This window comes from Pelodiscus sinensis, chromosome 8 (genome assembly GCF_049634645.1).
Source record: "Pelodiscus sinensis isolate JC-2024 chromosome 8, ASM4963464v1, whole genome shotgun sequence".
In the NCBI taxonomy this organism is placed as follows: Eukaryota; Metazoa; Chordata; order Testudines; family Trionychidae; genus Pelodiscus; species Pelodiscus sinensis.
This window is the reverse complement of record NC_134718.1, coordinates 59,675,969-59,693,753: the sequence shown is the minus strand read 5'-3', so window position 1 is coordinate 59,693,753 and position 17,785 is coordinate 59,675,969. Positions and strand designations below refer to the sequence as shown.

At 48.6% G+C, this 17,785-nt stretch overlaps 1 protein-coding gene across 1 annotated transcript; it reads right to left on the bottom strand.

The window, feature by feature from the left end:
- Positions 1 to 11,717: 11,717 nt before the first annotated feature.
- Positions 11,718 to 13,697, bottom strand: LOC102449628 (prolactin-releasing peptide receptor-like). Its single transcript, XM_025184761.2, has 2 exons — positions 13,622 to 13,697; positions 11,718 to 13,466 (listed from the first exon to the last, which is right to left on the bottom strand). The coding sequence occupies exon 2, from the start codon at positions 13,329 to 13,331 to the stop codon at positions 12,297 to 12,299; it is 1,035 nt and encodes a 344-aa protein (XP_025040546.1). The 5' UTR covers positions 13,332 to 13,466; positions 13,622 to 13,697; the 3' UTR covers positions 11,718 to 12,296.
- Positions 13,698 to 17,785: the final 4,088 nt, after the last annotated feature.

Sequence of the window (17,785 nt, the reverse complement as noted above, 5' to 3'; positions counted from 1 at the left end):
ATGAGTGACAATGAAATTCTTTAAAAAAAAAAAAAAAAACACAGCTCAGTCATTGCTGTGTTATTCGAGGGTGCTGTCTCTTAATATATACACATTCTTAAATTCAAACGGATTCCCCAAGCAGAAATGCTCAAAATGCAGTTTGTTTCCACTTGTATTTGTTGCCCCACTGTTTTTTGTCTTTTGGAATCTTCACCCCTCCCCAAACCCTACTTTTCAACACTTTTAGGAAAGAATTTGTTTCAGAATTCCTTCTCCTTAGTGAACTATAAAAATGAATAAAGGTTGGCAGCAGAACTGAGCACCTGAGGACTTGCTTTTGTTCTGTTTTCAATTCCAAGATGTGGTGTCGCATGTCTCCCAAACCTTCCAAAAGCAATAAGAGTATAAACCAGGGGTGGGGAACCTCAGGCCCTGAGGCCCTCTGCTTACCTGGATCAGCCCCCCGAGGCTCAGCATGGGGGAACCCACACTGGTGCTCTAGTCCCCCTGCTACCACCGGCAGAGCTGGAGCACACAAAATCTACTAGCCTGGGCCCTATAGTCTCTGGAGTTCAAGGGGAATGTGAGGCGTCTCTCCTTCGCAATCAGGGACTTCTCGTTTTGCTTCTCACTTGTGGGCAACCCCCAACTGATTTTTCTGTGGGTCAGCAGCCCCTCACCCAAAAAAGGTTCCCCACCCCTGGTATAAACTGTCACTAGAGTCAGTTCAGGTTTATATCACTATACCTGAGATCAGAATCTGGCCTAAAGTGACTACCTGACATAAGAATTAGCTTCAGGGACAGCTGAAGACTTTGCTGTCACTTCTTTTCTCCACCCCACCCCTGTGTTCATATGAGAAGGAGAGACAGATAATCTTTACTCTAAAAACTCTTCAACAAGGTATGTGTAGGTCAGGAAAATAAACATTTCCACTCCTGTGGACAAGCACCTAGGCATAGTACTCAAAGTTTTTGATTTGCATGACATCTACCTGCAACATTCAAATGATCACACAAGCACTTTTACAATTCAGGATGTGGCACTCAAAGCTCAAAATGATAATGGATTTTATTCAAGTGAGGCATATTTGCTTACATTGTGAATGCAACAAACTCTAACAATTTGTTTAAGCACTTACAATTATCTCTGCTTACACTTCTCATATTCCTTATGCTACAGACAGAGACAGGCATGCTAAGGCATCTGTTCTGAATAGTATGGAGTAACATTTTGGGGTTCAACCCAGACCAATAAGGGGATGTCACCACCTGCCCTGTAACCCTGGATGCCTCGAAGCTTTGGCCTTGTCTGCAGTGGTACGTTTTGGTCATGAAAAACTGCTTGTGGACAACAAAAACCTCCAAGCATCCGTGTTACCGTGCAACAAATGTTGCCACACATGGCTGTTCTTCACAACAAAAACCTTCCAACTCTGTGGGACTTTTGTCTCCTCACTGTCAACAATCACGCAGTGTGTACCAGGCAGGGGTATTGGTTGGGACTTCAGCATGTATTCCATGATGCCCCATTTATTTAGCCGCTCTGGCCATCACCTTGAACTCCACTGCCCTTCAGCCACCAGAGCCCTGATACTGGCACCTTGCTCACAGTGCAATAGCCTCACCCTGACTTCCACTGCCCGGCTGTTCCTTACAGAGGAACCTCGACCAACCTTCCAGCTCCAAGTTCTCCCCAAAAAGTCTTTCTCTGCGGTACACAAGGGTGGATTTACCATGAAACAAATCGTCCTAGGGCAGGGGGGCCCCAAGAACAGGTAGAGCAGCAAAGCAAAGCAAACAAATGCCTCATTTTCCAGCTTTGTGCTGTACATTTCTGTTTGCTCTTATGTAATGCGCACAAGCCAGCAAAAGGAACAAGTCAATAGAGAAGCTAAATGGCCCATTAAGGAACACTTAGCTCATAATAAATCCTGGGGAAAAGCCTGCTCTGTCTACACTTGACTGAACGGTCTTTTCCTCACTCAGAAAGGGGAGGGGCAGGGCAGAGATGCTTGAGGACCCCAGAAGGAGGAGTCAATCAGAAAGCGGCCAGCGGGGGGCAGGGGGAGAGGGGAAAAGGTGGGGAAAGGAAGGGTCTGGGACTCAACTCTGATTGTTCCCAGCCCCGGTGGTGCTAGATTTCCAAGTTCCTCTTGTTCAGTGACTCAGGGCCTGCCCAGAAAACCCCTCACCCATCTTCTTCTTGCTTCTGGCACGTCAAAGCTTTTTACTCCTGCTGCACCAAGGAGCACATATGCCCAAAGGCTACTTTCAAGCTTCACTATTACACAGGCCTGGGTTCGGGGGTGGGGGATGACAAGCTTCCCACTGGACCCACGGAGGGGAGGGGAAGAGTGATCTATGGGGGGAGGAGGGGAAATGAGCCCTAAACAATAGAGGGGGAAGGGTGGGTAGGCAGCGGACTACAGTGAGAGTTGAATGTGGTACAGTGACTCTTCTACAGGGCTGGCCCTACCCATATGCAAAACACACAATTGCATAAGGCACCACGAAATTTGGGGCATCCAAATGCCTCAAGTTCCATAGCGCCTTAGGGTATGTCTACACAGCAAAGTTATTTCGAAATAACAGCCTTTATTTCAAAATAACTTTCCTAGCGTCTACACAGCCAAACCGCTATTTCAAAATAAATTCAAAATAGCAGAGCGTTTATTTCGAATTTGGTAAACCTCATTCTACGAGAATAACACCAAATTCAAAATAGCCATTTCGAAATAAGAGCTGTGTAGACACTAATTTTGAAATAGGGGGCCTCCAGCCTTCCCAGGGTGCCCTGGTGGCCACTCCAGCCTCAACCAAGAACACTCCATTCCCTCCCCTCCTCCTCAGAGTCCTTAAAGAGGTAGACTATGGCCACAGTGCCTGTGCCAGCTCCAAGCCTGCCAGCCCAGAGCCAACAGTCACTGCCCCGACCCAGTGGCCCCAAAACATGAACCAGCAAGCCACTGGCAGCCAGCCCTCCACCACTCCCCAGGAGCAGTCTGCCAGCTCCCAGGAACCTGCCAGGGCCTGGAGAAGGAGGGCACCTTCCTGGTCCAGGGTGGAGATCATGGACCTTATTCAGGTTTGGGGGGAATGCCCCCGACATCCATGATCTCTGCACTAGATGGACGAACGCGGCCGTCTATGGCAGGATAGCTGCCAGCCTGGCCACCAAAGGCCACATGTGAACCCAGAAGCAGGTTCACATGAAAATCAAGTTGGTCCAGCGAGACCCTCACCCCTGAGCTTCCCCTCCCACTTCTTCCCCTTGCTTCCCCTTTCCAGCTCCCTCCTCCCAGGTTTCCCCCTCCCCTCTCTCACCCTCTTTCCCCAGTCTCACCAGAGTTTCATCTCCCCCCCAGTTTTATTGAATAAAGACAGTTTGTGTTTATTTCACATCAGAAAGGGGGGCTGGGAGAAGTAAGTGAGGGAGGAATGAGGCACAAGCCCCCAGTGGGCAGACCAGGGAGGCTTTGAGTGCTCCTCAGGGTGGAAGCTCTCCTGCAGGGCCTCCTGGATACTGACAGCCCCCCGATGGACCTCCCAGATAACAGCCTGCAGAAAGTGCAGCCAGGCTTGCAGCAACATGTCCAAGAGAAGCGCCAGCGTGCCTGGGAGCAGCTCCGGCTCCATGTTGCAGAGTGCTGTGGTGTCCTGAGTGAGGGCAAGCCGAGCACGCAGAGATCAAATGCTTTGCTGTCCCTCAGTGAGGTAGGCAAGCAAGCAGGGAAACCTGAGAACCGGCTGTCCGGGGGAGTCCCTTTAAGCACAGGCCTCAGGGCAACAGCCACACAAAGACACTCCTGATCTGATGCCCTGCCAGACCTAGTTCCAGCCAGCCTTAAATGTGATTCAGCGTCCACTCAGTGTGGACGTGCTATTTCGAAATAGCAAAACGCTATTTCAAAATGCATTGTAGACACAGCTTATTTTGAAATAAGGCTGTAGTGTAGACACACCCTTAGGCAGCAGCATGCTGCGTATGGGCCCCAGCTGTCCCTAGCAACATCCACTGATCACCAGCCCCCAGCTCAGTGCTGATCTGGCTGCCTCCTGCCCCATCCCCTTGCCACCTACCAGGGCTCAGCGCCCAGCCCCCACTCATCAGGTAGCGAGAGGCTCTCACGAGCTGGAGGACTCTGATGGAGCAGGAAGCAGATGTGCAGCAAGCAGTTGAGAGAAGTGGCGCTTTCCCCTTAGATACTCCAGAGCCCTCCAAGCCCATGCCTCCCTCCCAGCCATGCTCCAGGCTGCCAACTCTCCCGGGTCCAGGCAAACCGGACATCACTGTAGTACATAGCATCCAGTCTGTCTGGTCTGGGAGAGCTGGCAACCCATTTCTCCCCACAGCTTCACACCCCTTCCCCCGTGCAGAGTGGCTGCTTCCCCTCTCCAGTGGGGGTAACAGTGTTGGGATGCAGAGGGCATCAGCACTAGTAGGGATGGCCCTACTCTTCTAGCCTCCTTAATGGCTGATTTCTCCATTGCACTGGACAAAGATCAGATGTGTGCTGGCTTTCTCACAACCTACCTGATATCTAAGCAAATAGCCTTGTTCGGGTGGTTTTGTCATGCCCCTCCAAAAGTCAAAATGTGTTCCCATTGAACTCAATAGCAAAACTCCTGTTGATTGCAATGGGGACAGGATTCGGCCCCAGAAAGAGATCAGAGAATATGATTTTGATCGATTGCTTATTGGTCCAGAGTCAGTACTCATGCATGTTGCTCTGCAAAGGCTGATTTTAATTGCCCCTCCTGTGTATCAGGCTGAGAAAAATAACACAATTGATGCATATGGTGTACACAGATCTATGCCCCTTGCTCTTTTTTTTTTTAATGTTTATTGACATATGTATGGACAAAAATGCCAAGAACAGAAAAGTAAGAAATTAAGTAAATTCCACCAAGAGAACAAAGACATATATCTTTGTGAAACATTGCATTAATTTTATCGATAATGATGTAGTCTGTGCTTTGAGATCTCCAGTTATAGACTTGCCCATACCGGTTTGCAGTCAATCTTTGCAAACAGAGAAATCTTTCTGAAAATATTTTTAACAAATCCTGTCACAAATGCTTCTGAAGAATGTTATTCTTCTATATTGAAAGGAGTTAAAAAATTATTTGCAAAATACAATGTGTCAGGGACATTTGACAGGTTGCAATATTGGCAATTGAAAATGCCTTTTTACAAAATATTACTTAGGATGACTTGATGATTTTGTAAAGAAAAAGCGTAGAAAAAAAAGCTATCTGAATAAATAGGGTGGATTTTTTTCAATTTTTTTCCTTTCATGCGTCATCTATATTTTTTATTTTTACACTTTTTTCATGTTAGCATAATGCAAATACAAGCTTTCATCTAGACTAGAAGGTCTCAAACTGTGGTCCAAGTACTCCATTCAGGTGGACTCAAAAGAGTTAAGGTATTTTTATAAAGGACTCTTATCCAAAGCACTTTCTATTAGTTAGCTAATGGTACAAACAACATTTGGAAAAATCATTTGGAGACCCTTAGCAATTTTCAAGTGGTCTGTGGGGAAAAGAAGCCTACACAAACAATCACTTTATTTCATTTACTTGCTATTACTTATAATAGAAGAGGAGGAGAAGGAGAAGGAAGAGGAAGATAAAAGAAAGAATGAAAAATCGTGACAGGAGAAGATAAGAAAGAAAGTTCTGAGGGGGAGAGAGCCAAAAAATGAAGCTGAACATAGGACCCCACTAACTCTAAATCTGTTAGGCTACATCTACACTGGCAGGTTCTTGCGCAAGAACTATTTTGTGGAAGAGTTTTGCACAAAAAGTCTTCCACAACAGAGCATCTACACTGGCATGTGCTTTTGCACAAGAGATGTGCTTTTGTGCAAGAGCATCTATGGCAGTGTGGATGCTCTCTTGTGCAAGAAAGCTGTGATGGCCATTTTAACCATAGGGGCTTCTTGAGCAAGAAATTCATGTTGCCTGTCTACACTGCCCTCTTGTGGAAGAGCTCTTGCGCAAGAGGGCTTATTCCTCGTGGGGAGAGGAATAACTCTTCCGGAAGAACCCTTGTTTTCTGATGCTATACTGTAAATTTACTTGCGCAAGAACGCGTGTGCAGTATAGACAGCAGGCAAGTTTTTGCGCAAGAATGGCTGTTCTTTGTGCAAGAAGCTGCCAGTGTAGACATAGCCTTAGTGTGCAGCCTTCCCCCTCACTGTAGCATCCAAAAACCTTATCAAGTTTGCTGAAACATTAAAGAAACTGTAGACAGCATCTTATTAACTTAACTGGATTGGATACACCCTCTTATTCAGTACGAGCAGTGAGTTGATTTATGGTAAACAATTTTATTAACAAAAGGACATACATTTAAGTGATACCATAATAAGGATAGAAATGGTTACCAACATATGTAAAATGCTTTCAAGACTGAAACGCAGCAAACTAGAGCCTTTTGCTTAAAGAGGTTTTTCTTCTTCCATCATGGCCTGCCCGTTCTTTAGCCAAGACACAATACACAGAGTTCAAAGTGCTTGGTTTCTTTGGGTGAATCTACTTTGCACCCGTAGTTTGAAATAGCTTATTTCAAAATTTGGCACGGTCTACGCAGCACTTATTTCAAAATAAATCACAATTCTGACCCATCCCTTACTCCTCGTGAAATGAGGTTTACAGGGACTTCAGAATAGCAAGCCCATTATATTTAGAAATAATGGGTGCACTCAAAAGACATGGAATAGCTATTTTGGGGTAACTTTGGTATCCCGAAATAGTGCTGCAGTGCAGACGTAGCCTTAGACTCCTCAGATGAAGGATAACTATGGGATTCTCTCTCTCTTTCTCTTTATAGTTCAGTATGTCTCTGTAATGTATTTGTTGAAAAGCAAGCCCAGACAAAAATTCCCTCACCTGCTGGAGCATAAATTCCATGTTATCTTCTCTACAAATAGCTTTGTTTACCTTATACATAAATGTACTTGTAGTGTCGCTGTATGACAGGCTGGAAAAATACACTATCCTTTGCCTAGGCCAGACTAGACTTGTGCATAACTTGCCAAATATATTTTAAGAATGATTCTAGCACATATTTATAACTCTTTGTGCACACCCTGTACATAAACCACACAGTGATTTTGGGACCATTGTGTTAACAGTTCACATAGGAGATCTTAAATGACACTCTTAAAATATAATTACAAAAGGAGTGTTTTGGTGTAGTAGTGTGTATGTCAGGCCTGGCAAAAGTAACTGAGGGTATGTCTTCACTACAGCGCTAATTCGAACTAAGCTAATTCGAACTAACGCATCCAGACTAAAAAACTAGTTCGAATTAGCATTTTGCTAATTCGAACTAGCATGTCCACATTAAGTGGACCCTTAGCCCGGGTTAAGGATGGCCGGAAGCAGTGCCGGCAGGGCATCAGATAAGGACTTAAGCAGAGCTGCTGTCTCAGGCTAGCCGAGGGCTGTGCTTAAAGGGACTTGACCCCCACCCCGGACAGACAGTTCTCAGGGGTGCCCCGCTTGCAAAGCAGTCCTGGCTTGGAGTGCCAGGAGTACCCACACTGGGCACATCACAGCACTCGGCCATTAGACCAGCTGCACTTGCCGCAGGCTGCCATCTAGGGAGAGGGGGCAATTGGGGGGCTGCAGGAGAGGTTCCACCCCCAGAAGCCCGCAGAGCCAGCCCAGTCCTCCCCATTGGGAGCTCGTACCCCATTCCTCCATTACTTCCTTCCACTTACCCCTCCCTAGCCCCCCTTCCTGATGTACAAAATAAAGGACAATTGTGTTCAAAAATAGAATCTCTCTTTATTGAACAAAACTGGGGGAGACTGGGAAAAGGAGGTGGGAGAGGGGAGGGCAACTACAATGATCAGGGGTTTGGAACACGTCCCATACGAAGAGAGGCTAAAGAGACGGTGGGTATGTCTACACTACCCTCCTAGTTTGAACTAGCGGGGTAATGTAGGCATACTGCATTTGCAAATGAAGCCCGGGATTTGAATTTCCCGGGCTTCATTTGCATAAGCTGGGCGCCGCCATTTTTAAATCCGGCTGGTTCGAACCCCGTGCCGCGCGGCTACACGCGGCACGAACTAGGTAGTTCGAACTAGGCTTCCTAGTTCGAACTACCGTTACTCCTCGTGGAGTATGCCTACATTACCCCGCTAGTTCGAACTAGCGGGGTAGTGTAGACATACCCTGGGACTTTTCAGCTTAGAAAAGAGGAGACGGAGGGGGGATATGATAGAGGTCTATAAAAGCATGAGTGGGGTGGAGAGGGTGCATACAGAAAAGTTCTTCATTAGTTCCCATAATAGAAGGACTAGAGGACACCAAAGGAAAGGAATGGGTAGCAGGCTTCAAACTAGTAACAGAAAGTTGTTCTTCACGAAGCAAAGAGTCAACCTGTGGAACTCCTTGCTGCAGGAGGCTGTGAAGGCTACAACTAGAACAGAGTTTAAAGAGAAGTTAGATAAATCCATGGAGGTTGGGTCCATGGAGTGGTATTAGCCAGGGGGTAGGAGTTGTGTCCCTGCCCAAAGTTTGTGGAAGGCTGGAGAGGGATGGCACGAGACAAATGGCTTGGTCACTGTCTTCGGTCCATCCCCTCCAGGGTCCCTAGGGTTGGCCGCTGTCGGCAGACAGGCTACTGGGCTAGATGGACCTTTGGTCTGACCCAGTACGGCCATTGTAAGCTCAGGGCTCAGGGTCGGGGGTCTCAGTGGACCCCCTTGATTTTCATGCACACCTGCTCCTGGGGCAGCTCTTCTGCCCTAGACGGCCGCTTTCCTGTGCCTAGTGCAGAGGTCGTGGATGAGGTCCACGATGTCCGCTCTAGACCAGGTGGGTGCCCGCCTCTTGCGGTCCCAGGCAAGCTCCCGGGAGCTGCCAGCCTGGTCCCGGGAAGAGGGGGAGAGCTGGGGGGCATCAGGTGGCTGGCTCGAGCCGTGCCAGGTGCAGGGTCTGCTGGCTGGGTGCTGGCAGGCTTGCACCTGGCACGGGTACCATAGCCAGCCCGTGCCCCTTTAAGGGGTCCAGGGCCGGGAGGGGGGCATACGAGTTTCCCTGGTGTTGGCCAGAGTGGCCACCAGGGAAATCTGGGGAGGGCTAGCCTCCCACTAGTTCAAATTAAGGGGCTACACACCCCTTAATTTGAACTAGGCTTAGTCCTCGTAGAATGAGGTTTACCTAGTTTGAACTAAGCGCTCCGCTAGTTCGAATTAAGTTCGAACTAGCGGAGCGCTTGTGTAGTACCTATCAAAGTTAATTCGAACTAACGTCCATTAGTTCGAATTAACTTTGTAGTGTAGACATAACCTGATGGAGCAAGAAACCATCAACAGGCCTCTGTGTTATAGATGGTCATTAAAGAACATCAGTGCCTTGTCCTGACAAAACAATGGGATGCAACTATCCACTCTATGAACAAGGAATTCAGGTCATATAAGCAGAATATAGGACTCTGTTTTGAAAGGACTCTGAAAAGGATTTTGGGGGTATGTAGGACAAACAACTGAATGTGAGCACCCAGTACTGGCAACAAGGATTAATGTGATCCTTTGATGTATAAGCAGGAGAACAGTGAATAAGAAGGCGATTTAGCTCTGTGTATGGCATTACTGACACTGTAACACTGCACAGAATTCTGCTGCCAATGTTTTTAAAAGGGTATTGAAAAATAGGAGACAGTATAGAAAAAAAAGCCACAAAAATAGTTCAAGGGCTGGAGAAAATGTCTTACAATGAGTGACATAAATAACCCAGTCTGTTTAGCTTATCAAAAAGAAGATTGAGAGATGACTTGATTATAGTGTGTAAGTCTATAGCATTTTCACTGGGAGAAAATACTGGGTACAAAAACATTCTATAAATGTAGTGAAGAAAGTCATAACAAGGGCTAGTGACTGGAAGATGAAGCCAGACAAATTCAAATTAGAAATGAGGCACAGGTTTTTTTTACAGTGAAAGTTAATAGCCGTTGAAATAAACTAATAAGGGAAGTGGTAAATTCTCCCTCTTTTGATATCTTCATATCAAGACAGCATTAGGGATGTAATAATGTAGTCGATTGACTGATTAACCAATAAGCAAAAGCTTATAGATTAATGCTACATACTACACACATTATCCACACTCCCCTTTGCCAGTAAATTTTTTAGCAGTCTGGCCAGAAGCCTGACTCAGTCCTGGCTCCTGCCAGGTCTGGGACCTATCCCTGCTGCGGCACTGCATTTAAAGTGAATTAGGAGCCAGGCGGGCAGGGAGCCTGACTCAGTTTCAGCTTGCACAGGTTCTTGGAGCTCAGCCCTATCCCTCCGCCTGGACAAGGGCTGCTGCCACCCCACGCTGTGCCGCTGTGCAGAGTGACAGGCAGCCAGTCCACAAGGACCAGCTCCCACCTGACACTCTATGCTACAGCCTCTGTATCAGAGACAGCAGTGCGGAGTGACAGAGGGCTCCTTGGAAGTGGGGATGAAGTGCACTGGCTGCCTGCCTCGTCCCCGGGGACTATAGAATAGTTGACTAACCTCATGAATGTTTATTGGTTAATCGACTATTCTATTAACCGATATTTAACATCCCTAGACAGCGTGCCTTTCTGGAAGATATGCTTTAGCTAACCACAAGTTATTAGGCTCAATACAGGCATGACTGTGAAAAATAAAGACCCATAATGTACAGATCAGACTACATGACATAATAGTCCTTCTGACCTTAATCAAACCACTACCGCACCTCCATTTGTACAGACAGACTGCTGCCACCAGACTTCATGCAGCTAGAGAGAGGATATGCTTCAGATGGAACCTATCTGGTGCACACAGGGATGGAGACAATACTGGAAACCAGCCACTTTTTATGCAGCCAGGGAGAGAAGGGACCCCCAACCACCACTGCTCCTCAATACGATTGAGCAGTCCCTGGCTTACTCCCACCTTGGTTTTGGTTCACCCAGCAAATAGCAGCAACTCCTGGTATTTGTACGGAGAAGCGGTTGGGGAGGGATTCAGCATGACCATGGCTCATCAGACAGACTGAGAACGGGTGATGCCTTTTTCCTCCCCAGCTCATAACTGCAGCAGTCAGGCAGCTAGTTAAGGACCGGAGCTCCTGGCCACCTCTGTGTCCATCACAACTCTGCCTTGGGTATCAAGAGCAGGTGTGCCCCAGCCCATGGCAGCTGCAATGCCCAGTCCTTTGGTGAGCCAAGGATGCATATTGCTGCCGCTATTCACATGGGCCAGCGGGGAGAGGAACCTCTGGCCCGCACCTAGCATTCTTCAACCCAACGCAAAAGTACATGGTCCTCAGCACTCTATCCTGTACTAAGCATTGGGTCTTTGTAAGATCTTAGGCCTATTTCCATGCAACCCCAAGCACTGGGCCCAGTAAGGCACATTGGCTCCACGCTCATCCTTATTCCTCTGTAGCCAAAGCCTCTGTGGACTGGCTAGCTCTTACCCATCTCCTCCAGAATCACTGTTGCCTCCCCATCAGGGCATTTTCTGCAGACATGAACATGTTCAGCAACCCAGCAGAAGGCTCTTCATGTAAGTAAAGGGGGCCCTGCCTCCTCACCAAATAGTCTTGTATGCATGCTCTCCACAACCATCGTCATAAGCAGAAAGCGGGGCTGCAATAGAGGTTTTGCATGGGGGAGCAGGGGCTGGGATGGGTTGAATTCCCCACGACACCTCAGCAGAAGGCTCTGTATCTGGGGTAGGGACTTGCCATGACAACAAAAGGCTCTTTGAGATGTCACCTCTGCTACTCTGGTGAGGCCAGGGACACAGAAGTTATAGGTGAGACTGTGCTTAGGGCCCTAGATTGCCACAGTCAAGTCCTGAACGTGACATGTCGGAGGAACATGCAAGCAGGTCATCAATAACAATAGAAAAGATGAAGGGTGGGTCTACTATACCACCTACGTTGCTCACGGCTGTGACTATTCCACCCCTGAGCGACAAAGTACATCAACATAAGTGGCAGTGTGCACAGTGCTATGTTGATGGGAGAGCTTTTCCTGCTGACATAACTACTGCTTCTTACAGGGTGAGGAGGATGGATTATTTTGACAGGAGAGCTCTCTCCAGTCCACTTGAAGCAGATATATATGAGAGATCTTACAGCCGTGCAGTTGCTTTGGTAGAGCTACACTAATCTATGTTTTCTAGTGCTGACATAGCTTCACACATCACTGGAACGGAAATACATTGTAACCAAATCTCTCTCTCTCTCTCACACACACACACACACACACACACACACACACACACACACACACACACACACACACACACACACACACACACACACTTATAGCGTCACACTGGCCATAATGCAGTTAGTAGCAGGTCCAATCTTCTTTTTCCGCCAGGCAAACATCTTCTTCAGTTCCCCCCTGAAGCTGTCATGCAGCCAGGCATAAAGGAAGGCATTGGTGCAGGCAGACATCATAGCAAACCAGTGGCACAGCAGCTGGATGAGGTTAAAATACTGTTTATCTATTAGGTTAATATCCATGTCTTTTATCACGTTAAAGATGTGCAGTGGCAGCCAGCAGATGCCAAAGGCAGCCACCACCAGCACCAGCAAGCGAAAGGTTTTCCGCCTCCTTGCCCTGTCCCACTCAGCTTGGCCCTGGGTGATGTTGCCTGGAACCACTCGATTTTTCAGTTTGACAGAGATCCGGAGATAGGACACAGAGATGACCATTAAAGGCAGCACATATGTGAGGATGAGAGTACTATAGGCATAAGTTAAGTGGTCCCTCTTCATATGGAACCAAAACTCTTCACAGATGGAGAAGTCCAGTTCTGGGAACTCAGCATGATATGTGTGGACCAAGGCTGGAGCAGCCAAGATGCAACTCAGTAGCCAGATAGCAGCCAGAATATAAGCACAGACTGGTATCGCGAGTCTCCTCCGGAGAGGATACACCATGGCATGATATCTGTCCACAGCTATGACAGTCAAGGTGAAGACAGACACAAACACGGTGACTGGTTGCATTAAGAACACAAAATAACACATGAAACGTCCATAAACCCATCCCCTGGGCTCAAAGGCATATGCCAGCGTCAGGGGCACGCAGGTGGCACACATAAGCATGTCTGAGAAAGCCAGGTTGCCTACCAGGAAGTTGGTGACATTATGCATTTTTTTCGTCTTGCAGATGACATAAATGAGAAGATAATTCCCAATGATGCCCACAAAAACCACCAGCGAGTAGCATGGGATGATGAGTGGCTTGAAAGACTGAACAAACTGGAGCCCTGAGAATAAATTGCTAGTGTTGCTATGAATGGCTGAGAGGAAGCTTAGGGAGGTTAAATTGTCCGGATTCATCATTTTCCTTCTTTGTAGTTTGCTGTCAGCAGGGTTAAGTAGTCACCGCTGCACACACATTTGCTCTCAATCAGCCTTGATAATGAATGGATTGTTCACTGTCCAGAGATTGCCGCCATATGGATAATAAACAGTCATCTGGAAAGGCAAAGGTGAAATTACAAACCTCATGAGGCTGCGTTCCATTAAACGGTTAAATGGAGAGATCAGCTGCAATCGATAGCCACTGAAGTTCTTTTATTTGCTATTAAAGCCATACAATTTACTAAACATTTAACACAATGAATACTTACTGTTGTGGGATTTTCATGCTATTTGATTTTCCTGAGGATGCCAACTCAGTTTTGGTGCCTTAGATGTCCGTCTTCCATGAAAGAGAGAGTGAGAGAGATGTGCATTTACAAGATAAGCAGAGACCAGTACACTTAACACACTTCGCTCCTTGCTCACAATACATTTTTTTATAAGCCTATATCCCTATTGGCTATCCTGGGCATTACGTTACTCCTCACACTGTGTCTCTTAGTTATAGCAATTAGAATTCTAGCATATCAGTATCACTCATTCGCTGAATTTCCTGTTTCTTCCAGTGCATCTATACTTGCTGACAAGTGGCTATAAATCAATTTATACTCATTAATATGGATACAGACAGTGTGTGATCCAAGATCAGGTTTCAGTAGTCCTTTAGAGAGCCTCAGAAAGTGCTAGCATTGAATCCACTGATACAACTGGGTTTTTTAAATGCAATGTACTAAAATGCTGAATTTATCCCACTAGAGGGACTCAGCTACTTGGATTGTGAATAAAAGTTATGAATATGGATGCATATTTTAATAGCAATGAAGTGCACATTTTAAAAAAGCTATTGTACTTTCATTTAAAAATAAAATCCTGCCACATGCCCGTGCTATTTTCCATGATATTTACATGTTTTAGAGATAGAATAGAGTTATCACAGTGTTATATATTTTACGCATTTAAAATGGTTTGAAAAGAGCTAATAATCAAAAGTAGCTGTTATATAATTTTTTTCATCAGTAGATCTCAAAGCACATCCCCGTCTTATCCTCATAATACCCCATGCTAAGCAATGAAGTAGCATCATCATCCTGATTTTTACAGTTTGGGTACGGAGCTACACAGAGGCTAAGTGACTTGCCCAAGGTCACAAAAGAAGTTTGTGATGAAGCAGGAAACGGAATCCCAGCCTCCACGTCATAGGTTAGTACCCTAACCAGTGAACCAGCTTTCATAATCATTGCATGGATTCATCAGCTGAGGAAAAATGAAAGCTACTGATTAGTATCCCGAACTCTTATCAACTTCCTTACAGTTGCCCAGTTATATGGGAATTTCTTCTTTTCCACAATGGGGTTTAAGCCTCTAAATATTTCTACATCAAAGAATTTGTCTTCTGAAAATTCAGCACAGGATGGTATTAGTTTGGTATTGTCTTAGTATTCAAAAGTCTAATTATAATAAATCAGCCCTTTGGGAGAGTATACTCCTAAATAAATATGGCCTTCCTGGTCTTAATCATAACCCCTGTTGTACCTTCAGTCTTCTTTCCTTTTGTCTGGTGTTAACTAGGGCTGTGAAGGTTTAACCAGTTAACAGGTAAGTCTTACTGTTTAAGATTACCCGGTGGGAGGATGGGGGACACCCCGGAGTATCCCTTGCCTGTGGCAGGCCTGGGGTCCTACAACCTCTATCTGTGGTGGGCCCTTCAGGCAGAGGCTGCTCCGACTGAGACGAGGCAGAGGGTGTCTCCCTCACTCATCTCCCCCTTAATCGGTTACCCAATTAAACAGGATTTTACATCCCTAATGTTAACATCTAACACTGGTCAGCAGCGTCGTTCCATAGAAGTCCAGTCTCCACCAGCAGAAGTGCTGACTCATCGGGATTTTTCTGACCGAATAAGCACCTCGGGGCAGAAATCACAGTTAAGTTTTTCAAAGTCCTCTTGTGATGTAGACACATTAATGTAGTGGAAGACACGTGTCTAAATCCCTTAGGCTACTTTGAAAATATTCACCCAGATCCTTCTTTATTGTATATTTGTAGGTGCACCCCATAAAGCAGGGTGTGACGTAGTGGGGGTACTTGCTGGGATGTGGTGACCTCTGCTGTCTGGAGCAAGACCCAGCAGGGAAACCTCACTATGCAAAGGTAGTGCCAAACTTGTTGAACCAGTGGCCAGACACCCCCCATGGAGAGGAACAAAGGAAGGTGGAATGCTGCCCTGGCTGGGCGGCAGGGCTGGAAGGGGATTTAGTTAGTTGCTGGCTGGAAGCATGGAGGAGAGCCTAGGAGAAGGGGCTGGAGTTTAGGGGCCCAGTCTCCCCCATCTCAAGGGGGCCTGAGGCATCCTAGCCCAGCTCTGTGACCAGATTCCATCTGTGCTGCGCTGTGCTGGAGGAGCAATAAACCACCCTCAATTCCACTGGCTGGTGCAGTCTGTTTGTGCCATTTCGGGGTGCAGGAGACGGGGAACCCCCAACGCGCCGTCACACTGGTGTCAGGAGTGGGATGCACTGCACCCCGTGGTTGGAGCTTCCAGCGGCGAGCGACAAGGCGCAGTAGAAGCAAGAGCCCTGGAGCCAGGCATGCTGGAGACAGAGTGAAGCGGTCCCTGGGAATCGTTGGGCGCTGCAGCACTAGACTGGTGAGTCTGCACCAAGGGGACCAGCGGGCGGATGGCCTACGCCCAACTCTTGAAGGCAGAGCTGGTGGGGCTGTGCAGAGAGAGGGGCTTGCCTGTGCAGAAAGCAACCAAGGCCCAGCTGATTGCTCAGCTAGAAGAGAACGACCAGCCACAGGGCCAGGATCTTGTCCCCAGAGGAAGCAGCCAGACCCCCCCTGAGAGTGTGTCAGGCTCAGAGAGGGGGAGGAGTGCTGGAACTCACCGGAGAGATGAGACAGCTTCCCCCAGGAGGCCTGCAAGCTGCAGCCCATCTAGGGCAGGGGCCAGCCAAGCAGAGCTGCGGCGGCTGGAGATCCAGCTGCGGATCAAGGAATTGGAAGTAGAGGACCGAGAGAGGCAGCGGCAGCATGAGCTGGCCATGGCAGAGCGGAGAACCGGCGGGGCACCGGCTGCGCCAAGTGCGGATGGGCCCCAGGGTCCCAGGACTGCCAGATGCTTGGAGAGGCCCGTGGTGGCCCAATTGAAGGACATGGGTGACATAGATGGGTTCCTCAGTGCCTTTGAGAGGGCCTGTGGACTGCAACGGGTTCCCCCAGCTGACTGGCTGCAGGAGCTCATCCCCGCACTGAGCCAGGAGGCGGCCGGAGTGCTCAGTCAGCTGGAGGACCTACAGCCAGGGGATTACAACCGAGTCAAGGAGGCCCTGCTGCACAAGTTCGGGCTGACCCCCGAGATGTACAGGAAGAAGTTCCGGGGGGTACAGAAAGGGCCACGGGAGACCTATGTGGATCTGGCCTCCCGCCTGGCGCAATACTGCCGCAAGTGGGTGTCTGGAGTCGGAGCCCAGACTGCAGAGGAGCTGCTCAAGCTGGTCATGATGGAGCAGTTCTGTGAAGTGTGCCCACCCAAACTGAGGCTGTGGCTCAAGGACCAGAGACCAGAGAACCCCCAGGAGGCTGGGAGGCTGGCGGATGAGTTCACGGAGAGCCGGTCCGGGTGTGAACCAGAGTCCCGGAGAGAGAGGGAACCGCGCAGAGACCGGATCTTGGCTGAGCAACGGAGAGAGACACCTCCGAGGCGAGCCCCAGGGACCAGGACCAGTCATCGATACCCCAGAGAACCAGCCAGGCCCTGGACAGAGACAGCCCAAAGCCTAACTTGCCAGCGCTGTGGGCAAAAAGGCCACAAGAGGGCTCAGTGCACCAGGTCCCAGGACCGGGGACTTTCCAGGGTTAACTGGCTGGGGCGGGAGGAAGGGCAGGCTGGCCCAGAGGCAGGGGCTGGCAGGCAAACCTCAGCTCAGAGAGAGGGGAAGGATGCTCAGTACACCTCCCCTGGGAGGTCTGATTCTCAGGAGGCGGATTTCTCCGTGTACCGGGTGGGGGCAGGACGGCCCCTGCGGAGCGAGTGCCTCATACCCCTGGAGGTGGATGGTAGGAAGGTGACGGGCTTCTGGGACACGGGGGCGGAGGTGACTCTGGCCCGATCCGACATAGTGGCCCCAGAGCGGATACTACCCCACACCCAGCTGACCCTGAAGGGCATAGAGGGCCTCAAGGAAGTGGGGGTGCACCCGCACTTGCCCACCGAGGTGCTGATGGGGAATGACCTAGAGGAGTGGCCCCATGAATCCCAGCGGGCTCTAGTCACTACCCGGAGCCGGAGCCAGAGCCAGCGGGGGGCTGACAACCTGGGTCCAGGGAAGGACTCCGGGCAGCGTCCTCAGGGTCCCATCCCAGCGGACACGGGGTCCAGCCAGGCTGGGACTCCGGACCTAGGCAAAGGTGGGGAACAGGTCCCGATCCCT

Excerpts from the sequence above, each read along its gene's own strand:
- LOC102449628 (XM_025184761.2), bottom strand. The coding sequence starts at position 13,331 with ATGATGAATCCGGACAATTTAACCTCCCTAAGCTTCCTCTCAGCCATT.